The following is a 23344-nucleotide window of genomic DNA, read 5'->3' on the forward strand; positions in this document are numbered from 1 at the left end:
GGACTTGTTGCACAGGTGGCATCCTATCACAGTACCACGCTGGAATTCACTGAGCTCCTGAGAGCAGCCCATTCTTTCACAAATGTTTGTAGAAGCAGTCTGCATGCCTAGGTGCTTCATTTTATACACCTGTGGCCATGGAAGTGATTGGAACACCTGAATTCAATTATTTGGATGGGTGAGCGAATACTTTTGGCAATATAGTGTATATATCACCTGAAAATTACAAATAAGTATTTTGTCTCAAAGTAAATGAGGTAATTTCCAGGATATTCATTAGCTACATAAATTTGCAATATTTTAAAAATGATTAAATATTAGATCAAATTGCTTCAAAATAAAAATTTAGACATTACACGCAATGATCTCATGAAACAGGAAAATTTTGCAGTGCATAGTGACAAACAGGTATTTAGGAAAGTGCTGTGGTAGTTTTTGTTGCTATTTAGTGTTTTGGGAGAAAATAGTCAAAGGAGTCTTTTACCCGGTTAACCTTTAGCCCCGTTGTACCCTATCTGTCAAAACTGGAGAACGGTCAACAATGTGATGAGGAATAAAAATAACCACTCATACAAAAGACATTTAGAAATGTTGTCAACAAGGGGCCTGGGTAGCTCAGCAAGTATTGATACTGACTACCTCCCCTGGAGTCGCGAGTTCGAATCCAGGGCGTGCTGAGTGCAGTGATTTTATAAAAGGAAATAACTAAAGTAAACCAAAGAGGACAATCCAGAAGCATGGTTCCCTTTCAAGTTGGTAATTCATACTGCGTCACTTAAGCAGCCGCTAGGGGTTGTCCCCGCAGGCATAGCCAATCTCTGAAACTCTTTAAAATCTTGCCAATATCTCTCTCTCATACTCTGCACGTTAACTGGATTTTCTCTACTAGATTTGCCATCAAGATCTGCACCTCTCACAGTGGGTCAGTCTGGCGTGCCTCCTCTCATCCACATCAGGTGTTTCGACCCTTCAGCACAAGTGCTGTGATTGCCTGGGCAGAGCCTGTGCTGACACACAGCTCGCTGAGTTTGATTGCGTTTTTAGTGAGCGCATAAAAACTCGAAACGCTTTGCTCTGAGCTCGCTTCTGTTGTGAAAGCTGAAGCCGGTCATTACGTTTACTGTAATTTTCCCCATGGGCAGGAAAACAGGACAAAGCAACCTCTGATACAGCGATGCTTGAAGTTTTTTTTCCTGTTTAAGCCTTACAAAAAAACAACAAAAAAAACAGTGAGAGTTCAGGTGTCTGGCGCTGTTGCCTTGCGGTGCTTATTAAATGCCTCTCGTTTCCCCTGCCATTGTGAACCGGGAACAGTGTGTCATTTTCTTACTATGGTTGGCAACATGCCAGGACACTGCCTATGTCACAACACAGACATAAGACAGGGAATGTTTTCTATGATTAAATGTCAGGAATTGTGAAAAACTGAGTTTAAATATATTTGGCTAAGGTGTATGTAAACTTCTAACTTCAATTGTATATAATAAAGAAATAACTTTCCATTAAGTGAAAGGATAGTATTTGAGGTAAAAAGCCCCCCATAAAACACATTTCTGAAGTGGGGGGAATACATTTGTTATGAAAAATCCTTCAAAGTGGGGGCACATTGACTGATCCAGTCACAGTGGAGATTTGTTTATTATACTCAGTGGTAAAATACACTGGCTACCACCCCTGGAGTTCGCTAGCTCGCTAGTTCGAATCCCAGGGTGTGCTGATTGACTCCAGCCAGGTCTCCTAAGCAACCAAATTGGCCCGGTTGCTAGGGAGGGTAGAGTCACATGGGGTAAACTCCACGTGGTCGCTATAATGTGGTTCGTTCTCAGTGGGGCGCATGGTGAGTTGAGCATGGTTGCCGCGGTGGATGGCATGAAGCCTCCAGACGCACTATGTCTCCGTGGCAACATGCTCAACAAGCCACATGATAAGATGTGAGGGTTGACAGTCTCAGATGCGGAGGCAACTGGGATTCATCCTCCGCCACCCGGACTGAGGTAAATCACTACACGACCACGAGGACTTAAAAGCACATTGGGAATTAGGCATTCCAAATTAAAAAAAAAAAAAAAAAGAATTCTTGATGTAAAAAAAAAATCTAATGTGATTGAAATGAACAAGAAATTATGCACCCTTTTCTGAAGTGGTTATTTTGAATAAGTGTAATTTTAATTTGTTACTCAAAAAAGCACCTTGCTGTCTTAAATGTATTTAACTATTGCCCCGGTATCTACGCAATATCACTATAAACCCCCTGGGGGCCTTTTATCCCAAGCGAGGGATAAACCAACCCCCTCACCAAGTCAAGTCTTTTTATTTGAATAGTGCTTTTCACAACACACATCGTTTCAAAGCAGCTTTACAGGAAATCATGCATCAACAAAAACAAAAAATGAAACTGTATCTATAATATCTTACAGTGATCAGTGTGTAGTTTGATTAAATAAGATTGTAAAATGTGTATAAAATAAATAATTAAATAATAATTGTATTTAGAACCCCTGTGATCAAGCTGATGGTGACTCCATAAGATGCTGGTTAATGGAGAAAAATAACCTTGGGAGAAAGCAGGCTCACTGTGGGGGCCAGGCTAACAGCATGAATATAATGCCAATATTAGTTATTTGTGTGCAGTGCAAGTCATGGTTCTAAATTTGTAAATTAGGTAAACGTTAAGATCCAGTGTTTTAAAAATTAAAATAAAAGATTTTTTATGAACTTTAAGATTAATGACTAATGTCTTTGAAGTCCCTCCTGGATTAACTGCAGAAGTTTACATAGATGCATTGTGGATCTCAAGATGGTGCCGAGTATGGCTGCTGCGTTGCGAGCTCCGACACAACATAGTAGTGTTTTGTTTGTTTTGTTCACAATTCTTATGTTTTTTGTCTTGGATGTTGTCTGCCTTATTGTCTACGACAGACAAACACTTTTGGACATTGGTTCAGCAATCTCACACCGTAAACCGGACTTCACATTCCTCAATGCCGACCCGCTGTTTACAAACATGTAAGCGGAGCCCTTTGTCTGGGCAGCACGGCCGCGGAAACGCAGGAGGAAAAGGGGAAACAGAGCCGGCGTTCTCATCAGAGTAAGACGCCACGAAAATCGACCCCCGCTTCCCACTATTCTACTGGCAAATGTTCAGTCTCTGGATAACAAGCTCTGCGAGCTGAAAGCGCGGATCTCTTTCTAACAAGATACAAGGGACTGCTGCATTATCTGCCTTACGGAAACTTGAATGTCTGCGGAGATTCCAGACTCAGCCATTGAACCCGCGGGGTTCTCCGTGCACCGAGCGGACAGAGCGAAAGACCTCTCAGGTAAAAGTAGAGGTGGTGGTATATGTTTTATGATCAACAAATCCTGGTGTGATCAGAGGAACGTACATTCTATCAAGTCTTTCTGCTCTCCTGATCTGGAATTTCTCATGCTTCTGTGTCGACCATTCTGGCTACCGAGGGAATTCACAGCGGTCATTATCACTGCTGTGTACATTCCCCCACAAGCCGACACAGACCGGGCACTCAAGGAACTGTATGGGAGTATAAGTGAGCAGGAAACCGCGCACCCTGAGGCCGCGTTCATTGTGACCGGGGACTTTAACAAAGCCAGTTTAAAATCAGTCGCACCAAAATATCACCAGCACATTAGTTTCAACACACGAGGGGACCGGGTTTTGGACCATTGCTACTCTCCCTTCCGGGATGGCTACAAATCCCTCCCCCGCCCACCATTTGGCAAATCGGACCACTCTTCCATTCTGCTTCTGCCCGCTTACAGGCAGAAATTGAAACAGGAAGCACCCACCCTCAGAACGATCCAGTGCTGGTCGGACCAGTCAGATTCTACGCTACAGGACTGTTTTGATCACACAGACTGGGAGATGTTCCGGTCCGCCTCTGATGACGACATCGAGCTTTACGCTGATAGAGTAATGTGTTTCATCAGAACGTGCGTAGAGGACGTCGTTCCGACCAGAACAATACGGATCTATCCGAATCAGAAACCATGGATTAATAGCGATGTTCGCGCGGCACTTAATGTGCGGACCTCCGCTTTTAATTCCGGGAACGCGGAGGAGCATAAACAAGCCAGTTATGCCCTCCGAAAAACTATCAGAACCGCAAAACGCCAGTACAGGAGCAAGATTGAAGGACAGTTTAACACCACCAACTCTAGAAGCATGTGGCAGGGAATTAACATCATCACGGACTTTAAAGGGAATAAAAACTCTGCCATGAACACAGCTGCCTCTCTTCCGGATGAGCTAAATACTTTTTATGCTCATTTCGAGGCAGCTGGATCCTGGACTTCCTGTCAAGCAAATGCCAGGTGGTTAGAATAGGCAGCAACATCTCCTCATCACTAACCCTCAACACTGGAGCCCCACAGGGCTGTGTTCTCAGCCCACTCCTGTATTCCCTGTACACACATGACTGTGTGGCAACACATAGCTCCAATGCCATCATTAAGTTTGCTGATGACACGACGGTGGTAGGTCTGATCACTGACAATGATGAAACAGCCTACAGAGAGGAGGTGCACACTCTGACACACTGGTGTCAGGAGCACAACCTCTCCCTCAACGTCAGTAAGACAAAGGAGCTTGTGGTGGACTTCAGAAGAAAAGACAGAGAACACAGTCCCATCACCATCAATGGAGCACCAGTGGAGAGAGTCAGCAGCTTCAAGTTCCTGGGTGTCCACATCACTGAGGAACTCACATGGTCCATCCACACTGAAGTCGTTGTGAAGAAGGCTCATCAGCGCCTCTTCTTCCTGAGACGGCTGAGGAAGTTTGGAATGAACCACCACATCCTCACACGGCTCTACACCTGCACTGTAGAGAGCATCCTGACTGGCTGCATCTCCGCCTGGTACGGCAATAGCACCGCCCACAACCGCAAAGCACTGCAAAGGGTGGTGCGAACTGCCAGACACATCATCGGAGGTGAGCTTCCCTCCCTCCAGGAAATATATACAAGGCGGTGTGTGAAAAAAGTCGGAGGATCATCAGAGACTCCAGCCACCCGAGCCATGGGCTGTTCTCACTGCTTCCATCAGGTAGACGGTATCGCATCAGGACCCGCACCAGCCGACTCCATGATAGCTTCTTCCCCCAAGCAATCAGACTTCTGAACTCTTGATCTCCCACGATCAAATACATCAGCACTGCACTTTATTACCCTTACTCTTATATCTCACACCGGACTGTCATAAATTATATTATTATTATATTATATTCTCTCTTAACAACTGACTATCAGCCGACAGCCTGAATGTCAATACAGTACAATACTGTACATTCTATATATACTATATATACTTTTTTATATATTTGTATTTTTTATTTTGATTGATTAATGTGTATCTATATAGTGCGTATTGTATACTGTACAGTGTATGTTATTATTTGTATATTGTTGAGTGTAATTATGTGTATATCAGATGTTTAAATTGTGCTGTGTTAATTTGATGTTATTGTAAATTGGTATATGTCTCATCACTGTCACGACTGCTATGTTGATCGGAACTGCACCCAAGAATTTCACACACCATTGCACTTGTGTATATGGCTGTGTGACAATAAAGTGATTTGATTTGATTTTGATTTGATTGTCCTTTGTTAGTTGGCTGATGAAGGCTTTTGTTGGCAAATAATTGATAGTCTATTTATTCCATTTCAAGAGTGTAGTCCATCAATACACAAAGGTGATGTAGGCAGAGATTAATAAGGTGCATCGCAGTTCAATCTGCAGTGAGGTTCAGTGGGGTCCATCCTAAATCCAAGGTTCAGGCAGTGGCATATGTAGTATCCGATGTCTTAAAGTTGTAGTTGGCATCAGTTCATCCTCTGAAGTCAAAAGACTGAAGTGATATCTGGCTAGCACTGGCTGTAGTGTGTCATTATCTCTCAGCGACACAGCAGTGGAGTCCGACACCAAGCAGGAACGGAGCTGGATCTGGCCGGCTCTGGTAACCTCAAGATTTGAATCCCGAGGTTGAGACATGGAAACAAATAGAATAATATTAGCATAGATGCCATTCTATTTTATGCAGAGTTATAGATCATGATGGATGTTTCTGGTTCCGGCAGACCTAAGTAAAGCAGCCTAATTGTAAGTTGAAGGATAAATTATGTGTATACCTGGCTAAATAGATGAGTCTTTAGTCTAGACTTAAACTGAATGAGTGTGCCTGCGTCCTGAACAGCGCGAGGAGTTAATAATATTAACAAGAGGTTCTGAGATTATTGGGAATACCTATTTTAAGAGCTTAGTTGGTATTGGATCTAACATGTTGTGGCTTTTGATTTTTTGATAAGTTTTGTTAGCTCTTCATGACCTACAACAGCTAAGGATTGAAGTTGCTCGTGAGCAAAATTATGAGACACTGTTTTCTGAGGTGCTGTGACAGTTGATTGCATAATTCCAATTTTATTTCTGATTATTTCAATTTTATCAGTAATTCATGAAGTCATTACTATTGTGCTGCGACGGAATAGTTGGTTTAGTTGAGGCTTTATTCCTTACCAATTTAGCCACAGTAGTGATTGAACACCTAAGATTGTTGTGGTTATTTTCTATGAGTTTGCTAAAATATGCTGACCTGGCAGCATTTAGTGCCTGTCTGTAACTACAGACACTATCCTTCCATGTACCACGAAATACCTCTTAATTTTGTATTCTTCCCTTGTGCTCCATTTTACGAGCTGCTCTCTTGAGAACATTAGTGTGATCATTGTACCATGGTGCAGGGCTTTTTTCTTTCATTTTCTTTAACTGAAGGGGGGCGACACTATGAAGAGTGCTAGAGAAGACTGTATTTATATTTTCTGTTATTTCATCAAGTTCTTCTAGACTTTTTGGCTTACTGAGTATGTGAGACCATTCTGGAACATTATTAGTGAAGCTATCTTTAGTGGTCGAAAGAATAGTTTTACCATAGAGTAACATTAGCTGATTGCAGCAAACAAGAGACGAGGTAATGATCTGAGATGTCATCACTCTGCGGTAGAATTTCTCCAGTATCAACATTAACTCCATATGACAGAAATAAATCTAGCGTATGATTATGGTGATGAGTTGGTCCTGTCACATTTTGTCTGACTCCAGGAGAGTTTAGAATATCGATAAATGCTAATCCCAATGTGTCATTTTCATTATATATGTGAATGTTGAAGTCACCAACAATTAAAGCTCTTATCTACATTAACTGCTAGATCTGATAGAAAATTTGCAAATTCACCAAGGAAACCAGAGTAAGGCCCGGGTGATCTATATACTGTAGACAGATGAAAGAGATTTTTTATTTGTATCTGATGGTGTCATATTAAGCATTATTAGTTCAAAAGACTTAAACTTATATCCTGTCCTCTGAGTAACACCAAAAACTTCACTGTAAATTGTAGCAATACCTCCTCCTCGACCTTTCAGACGATGCTCATGTTTATAACAATAACCTGGGGGAGCAGATTCATTTAAACTAATATTTTCATCCGGATTAAGCCAGGTTTCAGTCAAACAGAGCGCATCCAAACTATGATCTGTAATAATTTCATTTACAATTAGTGTTTTGGTAGAAAGAGATTTAATGTTTGGTTGTCCTACCTTTAAATGTTGTTTATCTTTAATTGTTTTTGTTTTTTTAAAGTTTGACCTTAATCAGATTTTTTCTAAATGATTTAGTGAGGGGTTTGTGTTTGGTAGTTTGGGGAACAGACACAGTCTTTATGTGATATTTAAGTGATACAGTCTCTATGTGTTGTAGTTTGTCACCACCTTTTTGTGTGTGTGTGTGTGTGTGTGTGTAAATGAATTGTATTCAAAACAACATTGTTATTTCTTTTCACACAAATGATGTTGCTTCATCAATATTCAATACAAATAAGTGTATTTCTTAAATCTTGATACACGTTGTGACCAGAAAAAAAAAGCTAATTTTTCCTTAGTGTGCCTTTAGCCCCGCTGTACCCAATCATATGTGGATGCTACTCATTTGTGTAGTTTTCAATACAACTCAAATGCACAAATACGTTTGACAGTAATACAAGACCAACAACAGAATAAAAATTAACATTAAACAACAATTCACTACTACTGCCCTACAAAGCCAAATGATACACCAACACAAGTATTTACACACACACACACATTATAAAACAGTCTTCGCTTTCCCTAAATCTGAGCATAGTTGAGCAAACACTGTATATAGAGAGACAGTTTTGGTCATAACTTAAAATTGACAAAATACTACTGCTTTTTGCCTTTTGGGAGCAGTAAAATTAAGCTTAATTAAGCTTACATTGTTTTCAGTTATCAATTTTCTTAATTTCAGGCAGAAATACTGTGCAATTCTAGTTATGCAATTCATATCATAAACAGGAATTACATACCTGTTGTCTGAATGATGACAGCATTTTGTTTTCTATAGACATTTATTTAACCTTATATTTTATTGCTGAATGCAAACATTTTAAGTTCAGTTTCACATTAGTGCGGTTGTAATTTCAAATGATATAAATCAGAATTCAAGACTTGTGATAATAACAATGTTAACAATATTAAGTCGAATCTTTATACATATTGAAGAAATATGTTATAATTATTTTATGAACTCAACTGCTTACACTGAGAAAAGTGTCTGTTTACTGTTGTCATTCGTTGATTTGCGGCTTCCAGCAGCACGTTCCTCCTACTCTTCCGACAGACATTGGCAGGCACTTCCTTCTGCCAGCTGCCGTTTTTCCACTGAACCAGGAAAGAATATTGCCTGTATGTTACATAACTACTGCTGTCATCTCTGATGCACATACATTTACTGGTGCATAAAAATTTTTGTTGGTGACCTTTTTTTCTTTTTTTTTTTTTTTTACTCTTGCAGAAAAATGTGCCATCAATGTGATTGATATGTTGTTGCAAGACATCTAGGACCACCCCGGTGTAAAGAGACTAAAATGTAAAAGCAGAATATAGTTTTTCATTACACATAGGGTGCTGTTATATAATGAAAGGATTTTTATTTGAACATCAGGCTATGAGTTCAGAAATCCTTTAAAAAAGGATGCCTCCACATTAAGTCCTAGTCTTCTGAATCTGATCATGCACAGGGAGTTGTGAGGTGTGAAAACTGCAATACCCATTAGATTTAAAAAGAACATCAAGTTGCTTTGCCGATCTTTTAGAAGACATTTCTTTTAATATTCAATTTGGGACATAACATTTACATGTGGTTTGATCAGGACTTTGCATTTACAACGCTCTCCAGTGCCTTGGCCACTTGCTCCACGTTCATGTTCTCCAATGAAATGCTGTGTTCTTTACCAAAACCTGAGAAAGAGTCATATCATTATCATTATGCATACATATGTTAAAAACATGAATAATTATGCTTTAATTGTATTTTTCTTACCATATCGTGCCCAGAGTTTGGGCTGAACGCCTGAACATTCTCGGATAAGGATGGGGAACTCAGGGTTTGCCTTCTTTAATGTAACATAATGCTGCTCAATAAAATCCCTAAAATATCAACATTAGAAAACAAAAATAAAACCACTTCATAATAATCTATAATACTACATCTATGGGCTGCCTTAAAACCTAGTGAGCTAACTCGACAGCATTTTAGAGAGCATTGCATTCCTGAGACCCATCAATTTATTTGTGCCTTCTTTTTAAAAAGGCTGACATCACATTTTTGAACATTTTACGAAAAGGGAGATAGTAGTTATATTATCTTTACAGGGGTAATGATATATTGTGCCACAAACTGTGATATGATAAACATTGATCATCATCTCATGTTGCTGCGCAGCTCAGCGTGAGCCATACACTTAGAAAACCACTTACTGCTCTTGGCTGGATAACTTTAAAAAGTTAAAAATCAAAAGCTTTTAAAACGTATTAATGTACTATAATCATACAGTGAAGAGCAGTAGTGGTTTTATGTCACATTGCATTCTGAATGTTTATTTGAATACTTGATACAGCTGTTAAAAACTTTTAAAGTTTTCTTAATTTGTATTTTTTGTTCTATTTTGTTTTTTCAATTCTTTGCTGTTTTTTTGTTATTTTATTACTGACAGCTTACTAGTCTTGAAATTATATTTCTATTATATTATGCAATAGTAAATATTTCTGTCCCAATTTCTTCACTTTCACAAATTTTTTTTTAATGCTCTTTGATTAAATCCATGACCCCTTATTTCTCATGAAGCAAAACTTTAGAGCAGGGGTACTCACTTTTATGACATGAGCTCTACTTTTTCATAATGCAATTACAGTAAGATCTACCATACACAATTTAAATATACACTGTAGTGTTGTCACGACACTAACATTTCAGTAGTCGGAAACATAACAGTGAAATTTGATGATTCTCGATGCAAAAACTAATACTGATTAATTTGTTAAATGGGTAAACATTGTTTCAAGTAATTATTCAAGACAAGGAAAGTGCTTAGGGTCACGTGATGCTATGCGAGGGTTGGTCCCTTAAAGGCAAGCTCCGCTTAAACTTTGCAACAATTATCCTTTTAAGCAATATTAACCAGTGAGAACTGTAATAGTTTTATTTGTTAAACTGTGCTGGGAGGGCAGGATGTCGTCAAATTTGAAATCGTCGGCCTGTGGGGACATTAAAAAGCACTTATGCTCTCACATGTTGGACACCTTGCAGGATCAAAATGGCAGAGGTCCAGACAATAGTGACAGCAGCGAGCTTCATTACGTAGGGATATCTCGACCATTTATGCAGCACTAATGAAAATCTCAACTGACATGGAGGGCCTCACAGAAATACATCAAGCGATCAAATCTATTGAGGCGAAACTTTCCACCCTGATCACAAGAATGGACGATGTTGAAAAACAGGTTGAGTTTCTGCAGTCAGCCGAAAGAGAGCTACAGGCTAACCTGCCTGCTTCCAAGGCTGATGTGGAACGGGTGTGGGAAAAACTAGAGGATATGGACAAACAGAGCAAACGTAATAATGTTCATTTCGTTGGAATCACCGAGGGAAAGGAAGGTCAAGATATGGTGAAGTTTTTGGACGGGCTCATTCCAAATTTGATCGACACAGCAGACCGCCAGCTCAAAATTGAGCATGCCAACAGAGTTTTCGGTCAGCTTCCTGGAGCGGGTGAAAGACCCCAATCTATCCTGGCAAGATTCTTGCAGTCAGCTGACAGAGACTTTGTTCTACAAGTGGCAAGGAATAAAGGCAAGTTGTGCTGGGAGGACCACAACATCATGGTTTTTCCAGACTTTGCTAGAGCTACACAAGCAAAGCAGGATGGATTCAAAAAGAGTAAAAAATTGCTGCACCAACAGAAGGTAAGCTTCGCACTGCTTTATCCCACTGAGAAGTGACGGCAAGGATGGGCATAAGACAATTACATGCCTATGACAAGCTATGGCCTTCATTAAATCAGTGTAGTGAGTGGGTAACTTTGCCTGCACTCAATCAACAATACAGACTACACATTGTGCATTTTACTGTAGCAGCCAGAGAGGGTTTGTTGTTCTATTGTCTGCTCACAGGCTCCTGCCTGACTCTCCTTTTTTCTTTTCTTTTCTCCCTTTGATGACTTGCAGTTGAACTCATTCGTTCACTTTGTGGGTTCGATATTATTGTTTTCTGGGGCCTATTTTATTGAACACATTTATGTACAGTTTAATGGGTGTTTAATGGCACCCTTTCTGTTGATGATATGAACTTGCTGGCTGAGTTGTGTAATAAGTGGAGCCAAAGCTCTTTAAAGGAAACACCCCAGCTTTACATGTTTTATTTCTTTGTTTTTGTTTTTTTTTCCTCCCCTTTTCTTCCCAATTTGGAATGCCCAATTCGCTCTAAGTCCTCGTGGTGGTGTAGTGACTCGCCTTAATCTGGGTGGCGGAGGATGAATCTCAGTTGCCTCCGTGTCCGAGACAGTCAATCCTCACATTTTATCACGTGACTTGAGCGCGTTACCTTGGAGACTTCACCCTATTCTATTAACGCAGTTATATTTAATGTATTATAACTTTATAAAAGTACAAATAATATGGAAGCAGATCATGTAAATAACTACAAACTCCAAAACTGGCATTTCTCTCTTCTATGAGTTGCGCAAATGTCCCGATCTAAGAGGGAGAGATTGAAACTGCACCCGGCTGAGGCACACTCTGTCATGGGGATGCTCATCCCTCGAGCTTGCTGCAGCTAGATTATAACGTGATGGCTCGCGACTTATTGAATCATAATGTGTCACTGTGCATTTCTTATTGTGAAGATATTTGGCAATTATCTAAAACTCCTTTAAAACAACGTACATTTTCTTTCGCAGCTATACTGCAGAAGAAAAAAAAAACTCTGAGAATGTTGAATATAATATTAAAATATCTAAAAATCCTTTAAAAAATATGCATTCACCTGAGAACATTTACATTTATGCATTTTGGCAGACGCTTTTATCCAAAGCGACTTACAGTGCACTTATTACAGGGACAATCCCCCTGGAGCAACCTGGAGTTAAGTGCCTTGCTCAAGGACACAATGGTGGTGGCTGTGGGGATCGAACCAACAACCTTCTGCTTACCAGTTCAGTGCTTTAGTCCACTACAGGTGCTGGTCATATAATTAGAATATCATCAAAAAGTTGATTTATTTCACTAATTCCATTCAAAAAGTGAAACTTGTATATTATATTCATTCATTACACACAGACTGATATATTTCAAATGATTATTTCCTTTAATTTTGATGATTATAACTGACAACTAAGGAAAATCCCAAATTCAGTATCTCAGAAAATTAGAATATTACTTAGAAAGGATACAATACAAAGAAAGGATTTTTAGAAATCTTGGCCAACTGAAAAGTATGAACATGAAAAGTATGAGCATGTACAGCACTCAATACTTAGTTGGGGCTCCTTTTGCCTGAATTACTGCAGCAATGCGGCGTGGCATGGAGTCGATCAGTCTGTGGCACTGCTCAGGTGTTATGAGAGCCCAGGTTGCTCTGATAGTGGCCTTCAGCTCTTCTGCATTGTTGGGTCTGGCATATCGCATCTTCCTCTTCACAATACCCCATAGATTTTCTATGGGGTTAAGGTCAGGCGAGTTTGCTGGCCAATTAAGAACAGGGATACCATGGTCCTTAAACCAGATACTGGTTGCTTTGGCACTGTGTGCAGGTGCCAAGTCCTGTTGGAAAATGAAATCTGTATCTCCATAAAGTTGGTCAGCAGCAGGAAGCATGAAGTGCTCTAAAACTTCCTGGTATACGGCTGCGTTGACCTTGGACCTCAGAAAACACAGTGGACCAACACCAGCAGATGACATGGCACCCCAAACCATCACTGACTGTGGAAACTTTACACTGGACCTCAAGCAACGTGGATTGTGTGCCTCTCCTCTCTTCCTCCAGACTCTGGGACCCTGATTTCCAAAGGAAATGCAAAATTTACTTTCATCAGAGAACATAACTTTGGACCACTCAGCAGCAGTCCAGTCCTTTTTGTCTTTAGCCCAGGCGAGACGCTTCAGACGCTGTCTGTTGTTCAAGAGTGGCTTGACACAAGGAATGCGACAGCTGAAACCCATGTCTTGCATACGTCTGTGCGTAGTGGTTCTTGAAGCACTGACTCCAGCTGCAGTCCACTCTTTGTGAATCTCCCCCACATTTTTGAATGGGTTTTGTTTCACAATCCTCTCCAGGGTGCGGTTATCCCTATTGCTTGTACACTTTTTTCTACCACATCTTTTCCTTCCCTTCGCCTCTCTATTAATGTGCTTGGACACAGAGCTCTGTGAACAGCCAGCCTCTTTTGCAATGACCTTTTGTGTCTTGCCCTCCTTGTGCAACATGTCAATGGTCGTCTTTTGGACAACTGTCAAGTCAGCAGTCTTCCCCATGATTGTGTAGCGTACAGAACTAGACTGAGAGACCATTTAAAGGCCTTTGCAGGTGTTTTGAGTTAATTAGCTGATTAGAGTGTGGCACCAGGTGTCTTCAATATTGAACCTTTTCACAATATTCTAATTTTCTGAGATACTGAATTTGGGATTTTCCTTAGTTGTCAGTTATAATCATCAAAATTAAAAGAAATAATCATTTGAAATATATCAGTCTGTGTGTAATGAATGAATATAATATACAAGTTTCACTTTTTGAATGGAATTAGTGAAATAAATCAACTTTTTGATGATATTCTAATTATATGACCAGCACCTGTATGCCACCACCACTCCTAGAAGCAGCATATAAGATATTTAGACTTGCTTTTGGAGAATAGATCTTGAATACAAGTATATTTTGTCCTTACTGCACTGCGTTTGTATAACCAAGTAAAAAAAATACACTTATATACAAAATACACTTATTTTTAAAAGACATTCTCTTAAAGCATGTCTAAATATCTTATATGCTGCTTCTCAAATAAATGTATCTTGTTTTAAGGATTTTTAGACCATTTTAAATGGAAAACAAGACAAACACTTGATAATAGGATTTTTTGCCATGAATTTCTTTACTGAATTAAACTTAATAAAAAGTATTTTTTTCCCTTTAATTCAGTGAATGTTATTTAGAGGTATTTTTAAAAGATGATTTTGTCCTCTTTTTTGTTAGTAAGCGCGTTTAATACAAGCCGGACAAAAGCTGAATAATTGGTTAAGAACTAATGATTAATCGTTGCAATAATCGCCGAATAGTCATTCTAATAATCGTTAGATTAATCGATTATCAAAATAATAGTTAGTAGCAGCCCTAAAGGTCAATACTAAAAGATCTTTTATCTCTTATATTTGTATAAATTCTGAAAGGGGTGTGAAAACTTATGAGACAAAAGGGGAATGCGAATTTGTGCACTCAACTATACAGTATATATATGAAACACCTGATTAATGAGCTATCAGCTGTCTTTTCTTTGGCTTTCTGTCTTGTTTTTGAACAATCTAAATCGAGTAATTCTGTGATGTGGCAACTAAAACAGCCATTTGGCTCCTAAATGTTTCAGTTTAGGAGTCAATGGCTCCTTAATCATTTTTTTTTAGTCTAGAGCCCTGACATTGCTGTTGGGTGACTTTATGCCACTCCTGGCGCAAAAATTCAAGCAGCTCGTCTTTGTTTGATGGCTTGTGGCCATCCGTCTTCCTCTTGAAAGAGGAACATTCCAGAGGTTTTCAATGGGGTTTAGGTCTGAAGATTGGGCTTGCCATGACAGGGTCTTGATATGGTGCTCCTCCATCCTCACCTTGATTGAACTGGCTGTGCGGCATGGAGCATTGTCCTGCTGAAAATACCAATCCTCAGAGTTGGGGAACATTGTCAGAGCAGAAGGAAGCAAGATTTCTTCCAGGATAACCTTATGCGTCCTTCACAAAGACGAATCTGCCCGATTCCAGCCTTGCTGAAGCATCCCCAGATCATCACCTATCCTCCACCAAATTTCACAGTGGGTGCGAGACACTGTGGCTTGAAGGCCTCTTCAGGTCTCTGTCTAACCATTAGACGAACAGGTGGAGGATCGGTGATGATCTGGAGGTGTTTCAGCATGGCTGGAATCAGGCAGATTCGTCTTTGTGAAGGAGACATGAGCCAAGTCACGTACAAGGTTATCCTGGAAGAAAACTTGCTTCCTTCTGCTCTGATAATGTTCCCCAACTCTGAGAATTGGTTTGTCCAGCAGGGCAATGCTCCATGCCACACAGCCAGGTCAATCAAGGTGTGGATGACCCTGTCATGGCCAGACCAATCTCCAGACCTGAACCCCATTGAAAACCTCTGGAATATGATCAAGAGGAAGACGGATGGCCACAAGCCATCAAACAAAGCTGAGCTGCTTGAATTTTTGTGCCAGGAGTGGCATAAAGTCACCCAACAGCAATGTGAAAGACTGGTAGAGAGCATGCAAAGACGCATGAAAGTTGTGATTGAAAATCAGGGTTATTCCACTAAATATTGATTCTTCCTAAATTAAAACATTAGTATTGTGTTGTTTAAAAATGAATATAAACTTGTTTTCTTTGCATTATTCGAGGTCTGAAAACATTGCATCTTTTTTGTTATTTTGACCAGTTTTCATTTTCTGCAAATAAATGCTCTAAATGACAATATTTTTATTTGGAATTTGGGAGGAATGTTGTCAGTACTTTATAGAATAAAACAAAAATGTTCATTTTACTCAAACACATACCTATAAATATCCATAGAAACTGATAATTTTGCAGTGGTCTCTTATTTTTTTTTCCCCAGAGCTGTATAGTACATACATGTAAAGTGCAATGCAAAAAACAGAAGTGCAATGTTTTAAAAGTACAGAATAACCTGTTTTGTTATCAATCATCATGTTATCATATTTAGTTATTTTTGTCTCTTTTTAATCAGTTTATCTTCTATGTATCTTTCATTGTGGCCTTCTTTAAAATTTTGGCCTGTCATGTGTTCAACAAATCCCATTGTTGTTCAAATGGAAATTATTTATTGTTAGAGTAGTAAAAAAGCTTTTGTGCCTCATCGTACATTTTTAAAGCATAAATCTTAAATAAAACCATGGTCTGATGACAAAAGGAGAGTGGCAAAATTTCGGTTTCGGACTATAGTTTTGTCAAAATCGGTATCAGCATCCCCAGTTATATATCTAGGGCTGGGTTTTTTGTTTTGTTTTTTCAATTAATTCAAATTTGCGTTTTGACACGATTAAAAAAAATTTTTTTTTTATCAAGAAATCAATGTTTTGAATAAAATATTGCAAACGCTATAGTTAGATAAGCTGTAAATCCACCAAAGGCTAAATAGAGAAAAATAATTCATAGCTTGTAATGCCGCTCCCAATCTGATCAGCTGCATGTGTGTGGCGCTCCAACTGAACATGACAGGTTAACAACACAGAGACAGATATTAAAGACAGTGGTAATATTCCCAGTATGATTGTACACAGTGTGATTGTAGCTCAACTTCGTCCATCATGCATGTATACACCAGCTTAAGACCATAAATGGCCTTGGCGTGCGCATGTTGACGAACGGTCTCCTTTCTTTTCTTTTTATCCATAAAAAAGCGTTAGTTCCGTGACAGTTACAGGCACTTCAAAATCATTCAGATCATATGAATAGGCCAATATTTATGGGAGAATCAAACATCCGGTGCTCCTTTTGCCATGATGATTCAGATACAGTGCATCCGGAAAGTATTCACAGCGCTTCACTTTTTCCACATTTTGTTATGTTACAGCCTTATTCCAAAATGGATTAAATTCATTATTTTCCTCAAAATTCTACAAACAATACCCCATAATGACAACGTGAAAGAAGTTTGTTTGAAATCTTTGCAAATGTATTAAAAATAAAAAACGAAAAAAATAATCACATGTACATAAGTACTCACAGCCTTTGCACAATACTTTGTTGAAGTACCTTTGGCACCAATTACAGCCTCAAGTCTTTTTGAGTATGATGCTACAAGCTTGGCACACCTATTTTTGGGCAGTTTCTCCCATTCTTCTTTGCAGGACCTCTCAAGCTCCAACAGGTTGCATGGGGAGCATCGGTGCACAGCCATTTTCAGATCTCTCCAGAGATGTTCAATCAGGTTCAAGTCTGGGCCACTCAAGGACATTCAAAGAGTTGTCCCAGAGCCACTCCTTTGTTATCTTGGCTGTGTGCTTAGGGTCGTTGTCCTGTTGGAAGATGAACCTTTGCCCCAGTCTGAGGTCCAGAGCGCTCTGGAGCAGGTTTTCATCAAGGATGTCTCTGTACATTGCTGCATTCATCTTTCCCTCGATCCTGACTAGTCTCCCAGTTCCTGCCGCTGAAAAACATCCCCACAGCATGATGCTGCCACCACAATGCTTCACTGTAGGGATGGTATTGGCCAGGTGATGAGCGGTGCCTGGTTTCCTCCAGACATGATGCTTGCCATTCAGGCCAAAGAGTTCAATCTTTGTTTCATCAGACCAGAGAATTTTGTTTCTCATGGTCTGAGAGTCCTTCAGGTGCCTTTTGGCAAACTCCAAGCGGGCTGTCATGTGCCTTTTACGGAGGAGTGGCTTCCGTCTGGCCACTCTACCATACAGGCCTGATTGGTGGAGTGCTGCAGAGATGGTTGTTCTTCTGGAAGGTTCTCCTCTCTCCACAGAGAAACACTGGAGCTCTGTCAGAGTGACCATCGGGTTCTTGGTCACCTCCCTGACTAAGGCCCTTCTCCCCCGATCGCTCAGTTTGGCCGGGCGGCCAGCTCTAGGAAGAGTCCTGGTGGTTCCAAACTTCTTCCATTTACGGATGATGGAGGCCACTGTGCTCATTAAGACCTTCAATGCTGCAGAAATGTTTCTGTACCCTTCCCCAAATCTGTGCCTCGATACAATCCTGTCTCGGAGGTCTACAGACAATTCCTTGGACTTCATGGCTTGGTTTGTGCTCTGACATGCACTGTTAACTGTGGGACCTTATATAGACAGGTGTGTGCCTTTCCAAATCATGTCCAATCAACTGAATTTACCACAGGTGGACTCCAATCAAGTTGTAGAAACATCTCAAGGATGATCAGTGGAAACAGGATGCACCTGAGCTCAATTTTGAGTGTCATGGCAAAGGCTGTGAATACTTATGTACATGTGATTTTTTTTTCGTTTTTTATTTTTAATACATTTGCAAAGATTTCAAACAAACTTCTTTCACGTTGTCATTATGGGGTATTGTTTGTAGAATTTTGAGGAAAATAATGAATTTAATCCATTTTGGAATAAGGCTGTAACATAACAAAATGTGGAAAAAGTGAAGCACTGTGAATACTTTCCGGATGCACTGTAGATCGCTAATTATTGCTTTGATATGTGAAATGTTTCAAGTGTACTGCATCTATAGCCAACATCTGGCAAGTACCAGTAACTGGTAAAGTTTAAAGCGCTTGTTTTATCGCAGTGTTTGATTGAAAGGTAGAACTTTCATCCAAGAACTTATTGGTTTTACCACACTCACGCTCATAGTGTTGTCACGGTACCACAATTTCTGTAGTCGGTACCGATACCAGTGAAATTTCACAGTTCTCGATACCAATTTCGGTACCACAGCAAAAATATGCTAATATGACAATGTGCTATAGAATACACCTGTTTAGCCTATTTTCAATCAAGGATGCATTGCTTAAGTGTTTTTAAGTAGTGCACTACTGAAGTCGGTTTCATTCTTTACCAAATCTTGTTTTCCTTTTTGTTATTATTATTTTCCAGAACTCCATGTTTTAGAGTTTAATTTAATTTCCTCATCAAACTGGTGTCTAATCAATAAATTCTTAAAACTTTTAAAAAGTGAATAGATTTTTTCAACGTCATTGCATTTTTTTGCCAAACTTTTTTCAACAGCTGTCTTGCTTGTGATATATTGCTTAATTGTTGTTATTATTATTATCATCATCATCATTACAGTGAATATTACATTTTACTATACAGTTGTAATACATTTCTGTCACAATTTCTTCAATTTCAGGGCTCTAGCTTTTATTTTGAAACGTGCTTTTATTATGACATGTATTTTTTGCCGAAATCATTACTTATCCGGATAAACAGTTCACGTCACGTCACAGTGGATAAGTGCTTTGCTCTGTCATCTGATATAACATGAATGATTCTCAATGTCTGTGGAGTTTCTAGTGGATGAGCTGTCGGATTTAAAAGTACCCAGCTCATCCACAGTAAGACTGCAGCCTTTACTGGTCACACTAGGACATGTCATGGTTTTAATTTGATTAATTGTCCATTTCAGTGTACAATGAGTAGCGGAGCAGGTATTCAAAATAAGCCTGTGAGCATTGTAAATCTGTCGTGTGTCAGTCATACTGCTATTACTGGATAGAGTCAGTGCTCGGTACTACCGGTACTGTAGAATCACTGGTATCGCTACGTTTTTTTTAAATTTTAGTATAGTATATTTTAGTATTTTTATTTAGTAGTTTTGACAACACTAATCTATCATATATCCACTGTCATCATGTAAATGCCATTATAATGGATGCTGCACTCCTGATGTAGACCTAGTACTAATGGATTTAAAATAAGTACTCTATGACAGATAAAAATAGACCATGATGGAAATTTTACAACTCAGACTGTTAGAGTGACGGATAAAGTATTTCTTGCACAACCTCTGCATGGAAGATCAATTATCATTTTTAGTTTGATAGCCTATGTATTCAAAGCAAAATGTCCTAATTAAATTAGGATATTTTGCCACACTTGCCTAAAGTTATTCGTTATAGAATTGTTTATTCTAGCCATCTTATGTATACAATTTGAAGGTTTGAGAAAACATTTTTACACACATAGGCCTACATGTTCTTTTCAGTTTTGGTGCTGATTGTTTTGTCATGGTCATCTGGTCACCCTAGCTTCAAATAACAAAGTTCTCTGTAGAAATCTAATTGTTCACATACGTTTTGTGGTTTGCCTTGCAATATTGAGTAAAGCCTGGTTGACTCGCACTGCATGCCCCCGAGATAGGATAGCGATGAGCAGATCACTTGTGCGAGCGGTTCTACGTGAAACCTTGCGTCAATCGTGCCACACAGATGCGTATTTCCGATGAGAAGCATGTTGAATGCTTAAAGGGCATGCATGTCAATAAAGGAAAAACCATAATGTATAAGGTTCGGATCACCAAGTGTTTATTACAGAGGTTTCTGGTAAAGTTATAGCAACAAGTTTCTCAATATTCATGAAAGCTGAGTATTTCTTTCTTTTAAAATACCCTACATATACATAGTGATTCAGAATGACCATTTATGACCCCCAGTCACAACTATGCAAGTTTTTGCACATATACACTAGTGCCAAAAGTTTGGAATAATGTACAGATTTCAGAAGGAAATTGGTACTTTAATTCACCAAAGTGGCATTCAACGGATCACAAAGTATAGTCAGGATATTACTGATGTAAAAAACAAATCTACACAAGCCCCATTTCCAGCAGCCATCACTCCAACGCCTTATCCTTGAGTAATCATGATAAATTGATCATTTGGTACTAGAAAATCACTTGCCATTATATCAAACACAGTTAAAAGCTATTTGGTTCATTAAATGAAGCTTAACGTTGTCTTTGTGTTTGTTTTTGAGTTGCCACAGTATGCAATAGATTGGCATGTCTTAAGTTCATTATTAGGTCAAAAATGGCAAAATTAGAAACAGCTTTCTCTAGAAACTCAACAGTCAATCATTGTTTTGAGGAATGAAGGCTATACAATGCTTGAAATTGCCAAAAAACTGAAGATTTCATACGAAGGTGTACACTACAGTCTTCAAAGACAAAGGACAACTGGCTCAAGAGTGCAGGCCTTATGGGAAGAATTGCAAAGAAAAAGCCACTTTTGAAACAGAAAAACAAAAAGAAAAGGTTAGAGTGGGCAAAGAAACACAGATATTGGACAACAGATAACTGGAAAAGAGTGATATGGATCTTAACCCCATTGAGCTTTTGTGGGATCAGCTAGACTGTAAGGTGCGTGAGAAGTGCCCGACAAGACAGTCACAACTATGGCAAGTGCTACAGGAAGTGTGGGGTGAAATGTCACCTGAGTATCTGGACAAACTGACAGCTAGAATAACAAGGATCTGCAAAGCTGTCATTGCTGCATGTGGAGGATTTTTGATGAGAACTCAAATAGTTTAAGAAGTTCTGAACATTTTTTTCAAATTGTAATAGTAATTTTTCATGTTATTAATGTCCTGACTATACATTGTGATCAGTTGAATGACACTTTGGTGAATAAAAGTACCAATTTCTTTCCATATGAGCAAAATCTGTACATTATTCCAAACTTTTGGCCACCAGTGTAGTCTGTCAAAATGAGACTGGACATTTTAAATTAGTTCCCTGTGAATGTATGCTCATTTTAAGTTGTTTGCAAGTACAGATTTATATTCATAACACAATATTTTATTAATATACAGAATTACTTGTTTAGCGTACTATTTAAATGTGGATTGAGCTGCCGGCAGTCTCTCTATCATGCCTTAAATGCAAAACAAACTACAACTTTAAGAAGAAACGATTTAGAAAACTGTGTCTCGTTCTTCATACGTTGATTACAGAGTTATCTGGATTTCATTGTTGACTCACGATTTGAGCCGATCCTGGATTCTTACGTTCTTTGAAGAACATCTTGGAGTTGCTGTCATGGCAACAGGTCAGGAGCAGGCTTATTTAACATAAACAGGATTAGATTGCACCTTTATAAACAGATGTGATACTCGAAGTCTGTCCCAGCCTCTGCAAGCACAAGCAATAATAAATTTAGTATAATTATAATTTTATGAATAATTTCAAATAAAATAGTAATAATATTGTAGATAATATGTATAGACCATTTTGGTCGTGAGAGAGTAACCTACTTCATTTGCTTGTTTTTTTTTGTGCTTTTTCCAAGTCTTTTTTAAAAAAAAATTTTCACCATTGTTTTTGTGCTTAACCTTTATGGTTTTCTGTCTGAATTGACTTTGGTTCTTAGTGCCTTTTACAGCTCAGCAGATGCAAAGAACTTAATGAGAGAGCGATGTCTGCATTTGTGCCATTAGAAAAGTGTACATGATATCCCTCTTACATAATTAAAAATCTTTCATGATAGTCATTTTTTTTCTGGACATGCAAGAACGCAATTAATAAATAATTGTAATTAATTATAAATTAATACAGAAATATCTTGTAGTATAAATGTAACTATTTTTTATGTATATATTTGTAATGTTATACACATTCAAATAGCAAATTTCTTATATAAGTGTATATCAAAAAATAAATACATATGATTCACTGTTTCTTGAGATAAAGGACAAAACATTTTTATTATTTTTTTTTTTAATAGTAAATTATTTTGAAATTGATATATTTGTGGACAAATGTCTCAGCTAACTAACCATTAAGGAAACAGGTTTTTATAAAAATTATTTTCTGAAAATTGACATTTATTCACTTCATAACTTATATTTTTGATAAAATACATTCTATAAATTGTTTTTTTTTTTTTTTTTTCTGTTTTTACAGTTGACAAAATTGAATATTTTTCCATCTTAATGATGTGTTGTACACTGGAGCCATTTAGTTTTTTTCCTCAGTTGAAGCTGCCTCAATAACCTGAACTAAAATGCCAGAATGTATTCCAAAATTCTAACAGAAACTGTCATAATTGGAATGACGGAGTTGATATGTTGAAGCTGTGACCGCAGAGACTTAAACATTGTTTGTTTAAAAAATACAAATATAAAAATTTCCAGACAACGTGTCCTACTGTTGCATCCACCATGAGCAGGAAGTGGAAAAGCGGTCCTCAGGGTTATAGCTGAACATGACATTGTCTGATTTATTCAGGA

The 23344-nt window shown here is 38.6% G+C and overlaps 1 protein-coding gene across 3 annotated transcripts in view; it reads right to left on the reverse strand.

The window, feature by feature from the left end:
• Nucleotides 1-6006: 6006 nt before the first annotated feature.
• LOC127430701 (NADH dehydrogenase [ubiquinone] 1 alpha subcomplex subunit 2-like) overlaps nt 6007-23344 on the reverse strand; it is a 29274-nt gene continuing 11936 nt past the window's right edge. The window contains exons 2-4 of one of the 3 annotated variants that reach the window (XM_051680671.1): nt 9412-9518; nt 9227-9329; nt 6007-8750 (exon numbers count right to left, since the gene is read on the reverse strand). In XM_051680671.1, the coding sequence (XP_051536631.1) occupies nt 9238-9329; nt 9412-9518 (199 nt within the window). In that variant the 3' untranslated portion in view covers nt 6007-8750; nt 9227-9237. Of the gene's footprint in view, nt 8751-9176; nt 9330-9411; nt 9519-22097; nt 22248-23344 lie in introns of those variants that run through there. The other 2 variants (XM_051680672.1, XM_051680670.1) reach the window with 2 other exon arrangements.

This window comes from Myxocyprinus asiaticus, chromosome 40, assembly GCF_019703515.2.
Source record: "Myxocyprinus asiaticus isolate MX2 ecotype Aquarium Trade chromosome 40, UBuf_Myxa_2, whole genome shotgun sequence".
NCBI classification, from domain to species: Eukaryota; Metazoa; Chordata; class Actinopteri; order Cypriniformes; family Catostomidae; genus Myxocyprinus; species Myxocyprinus asiaticus.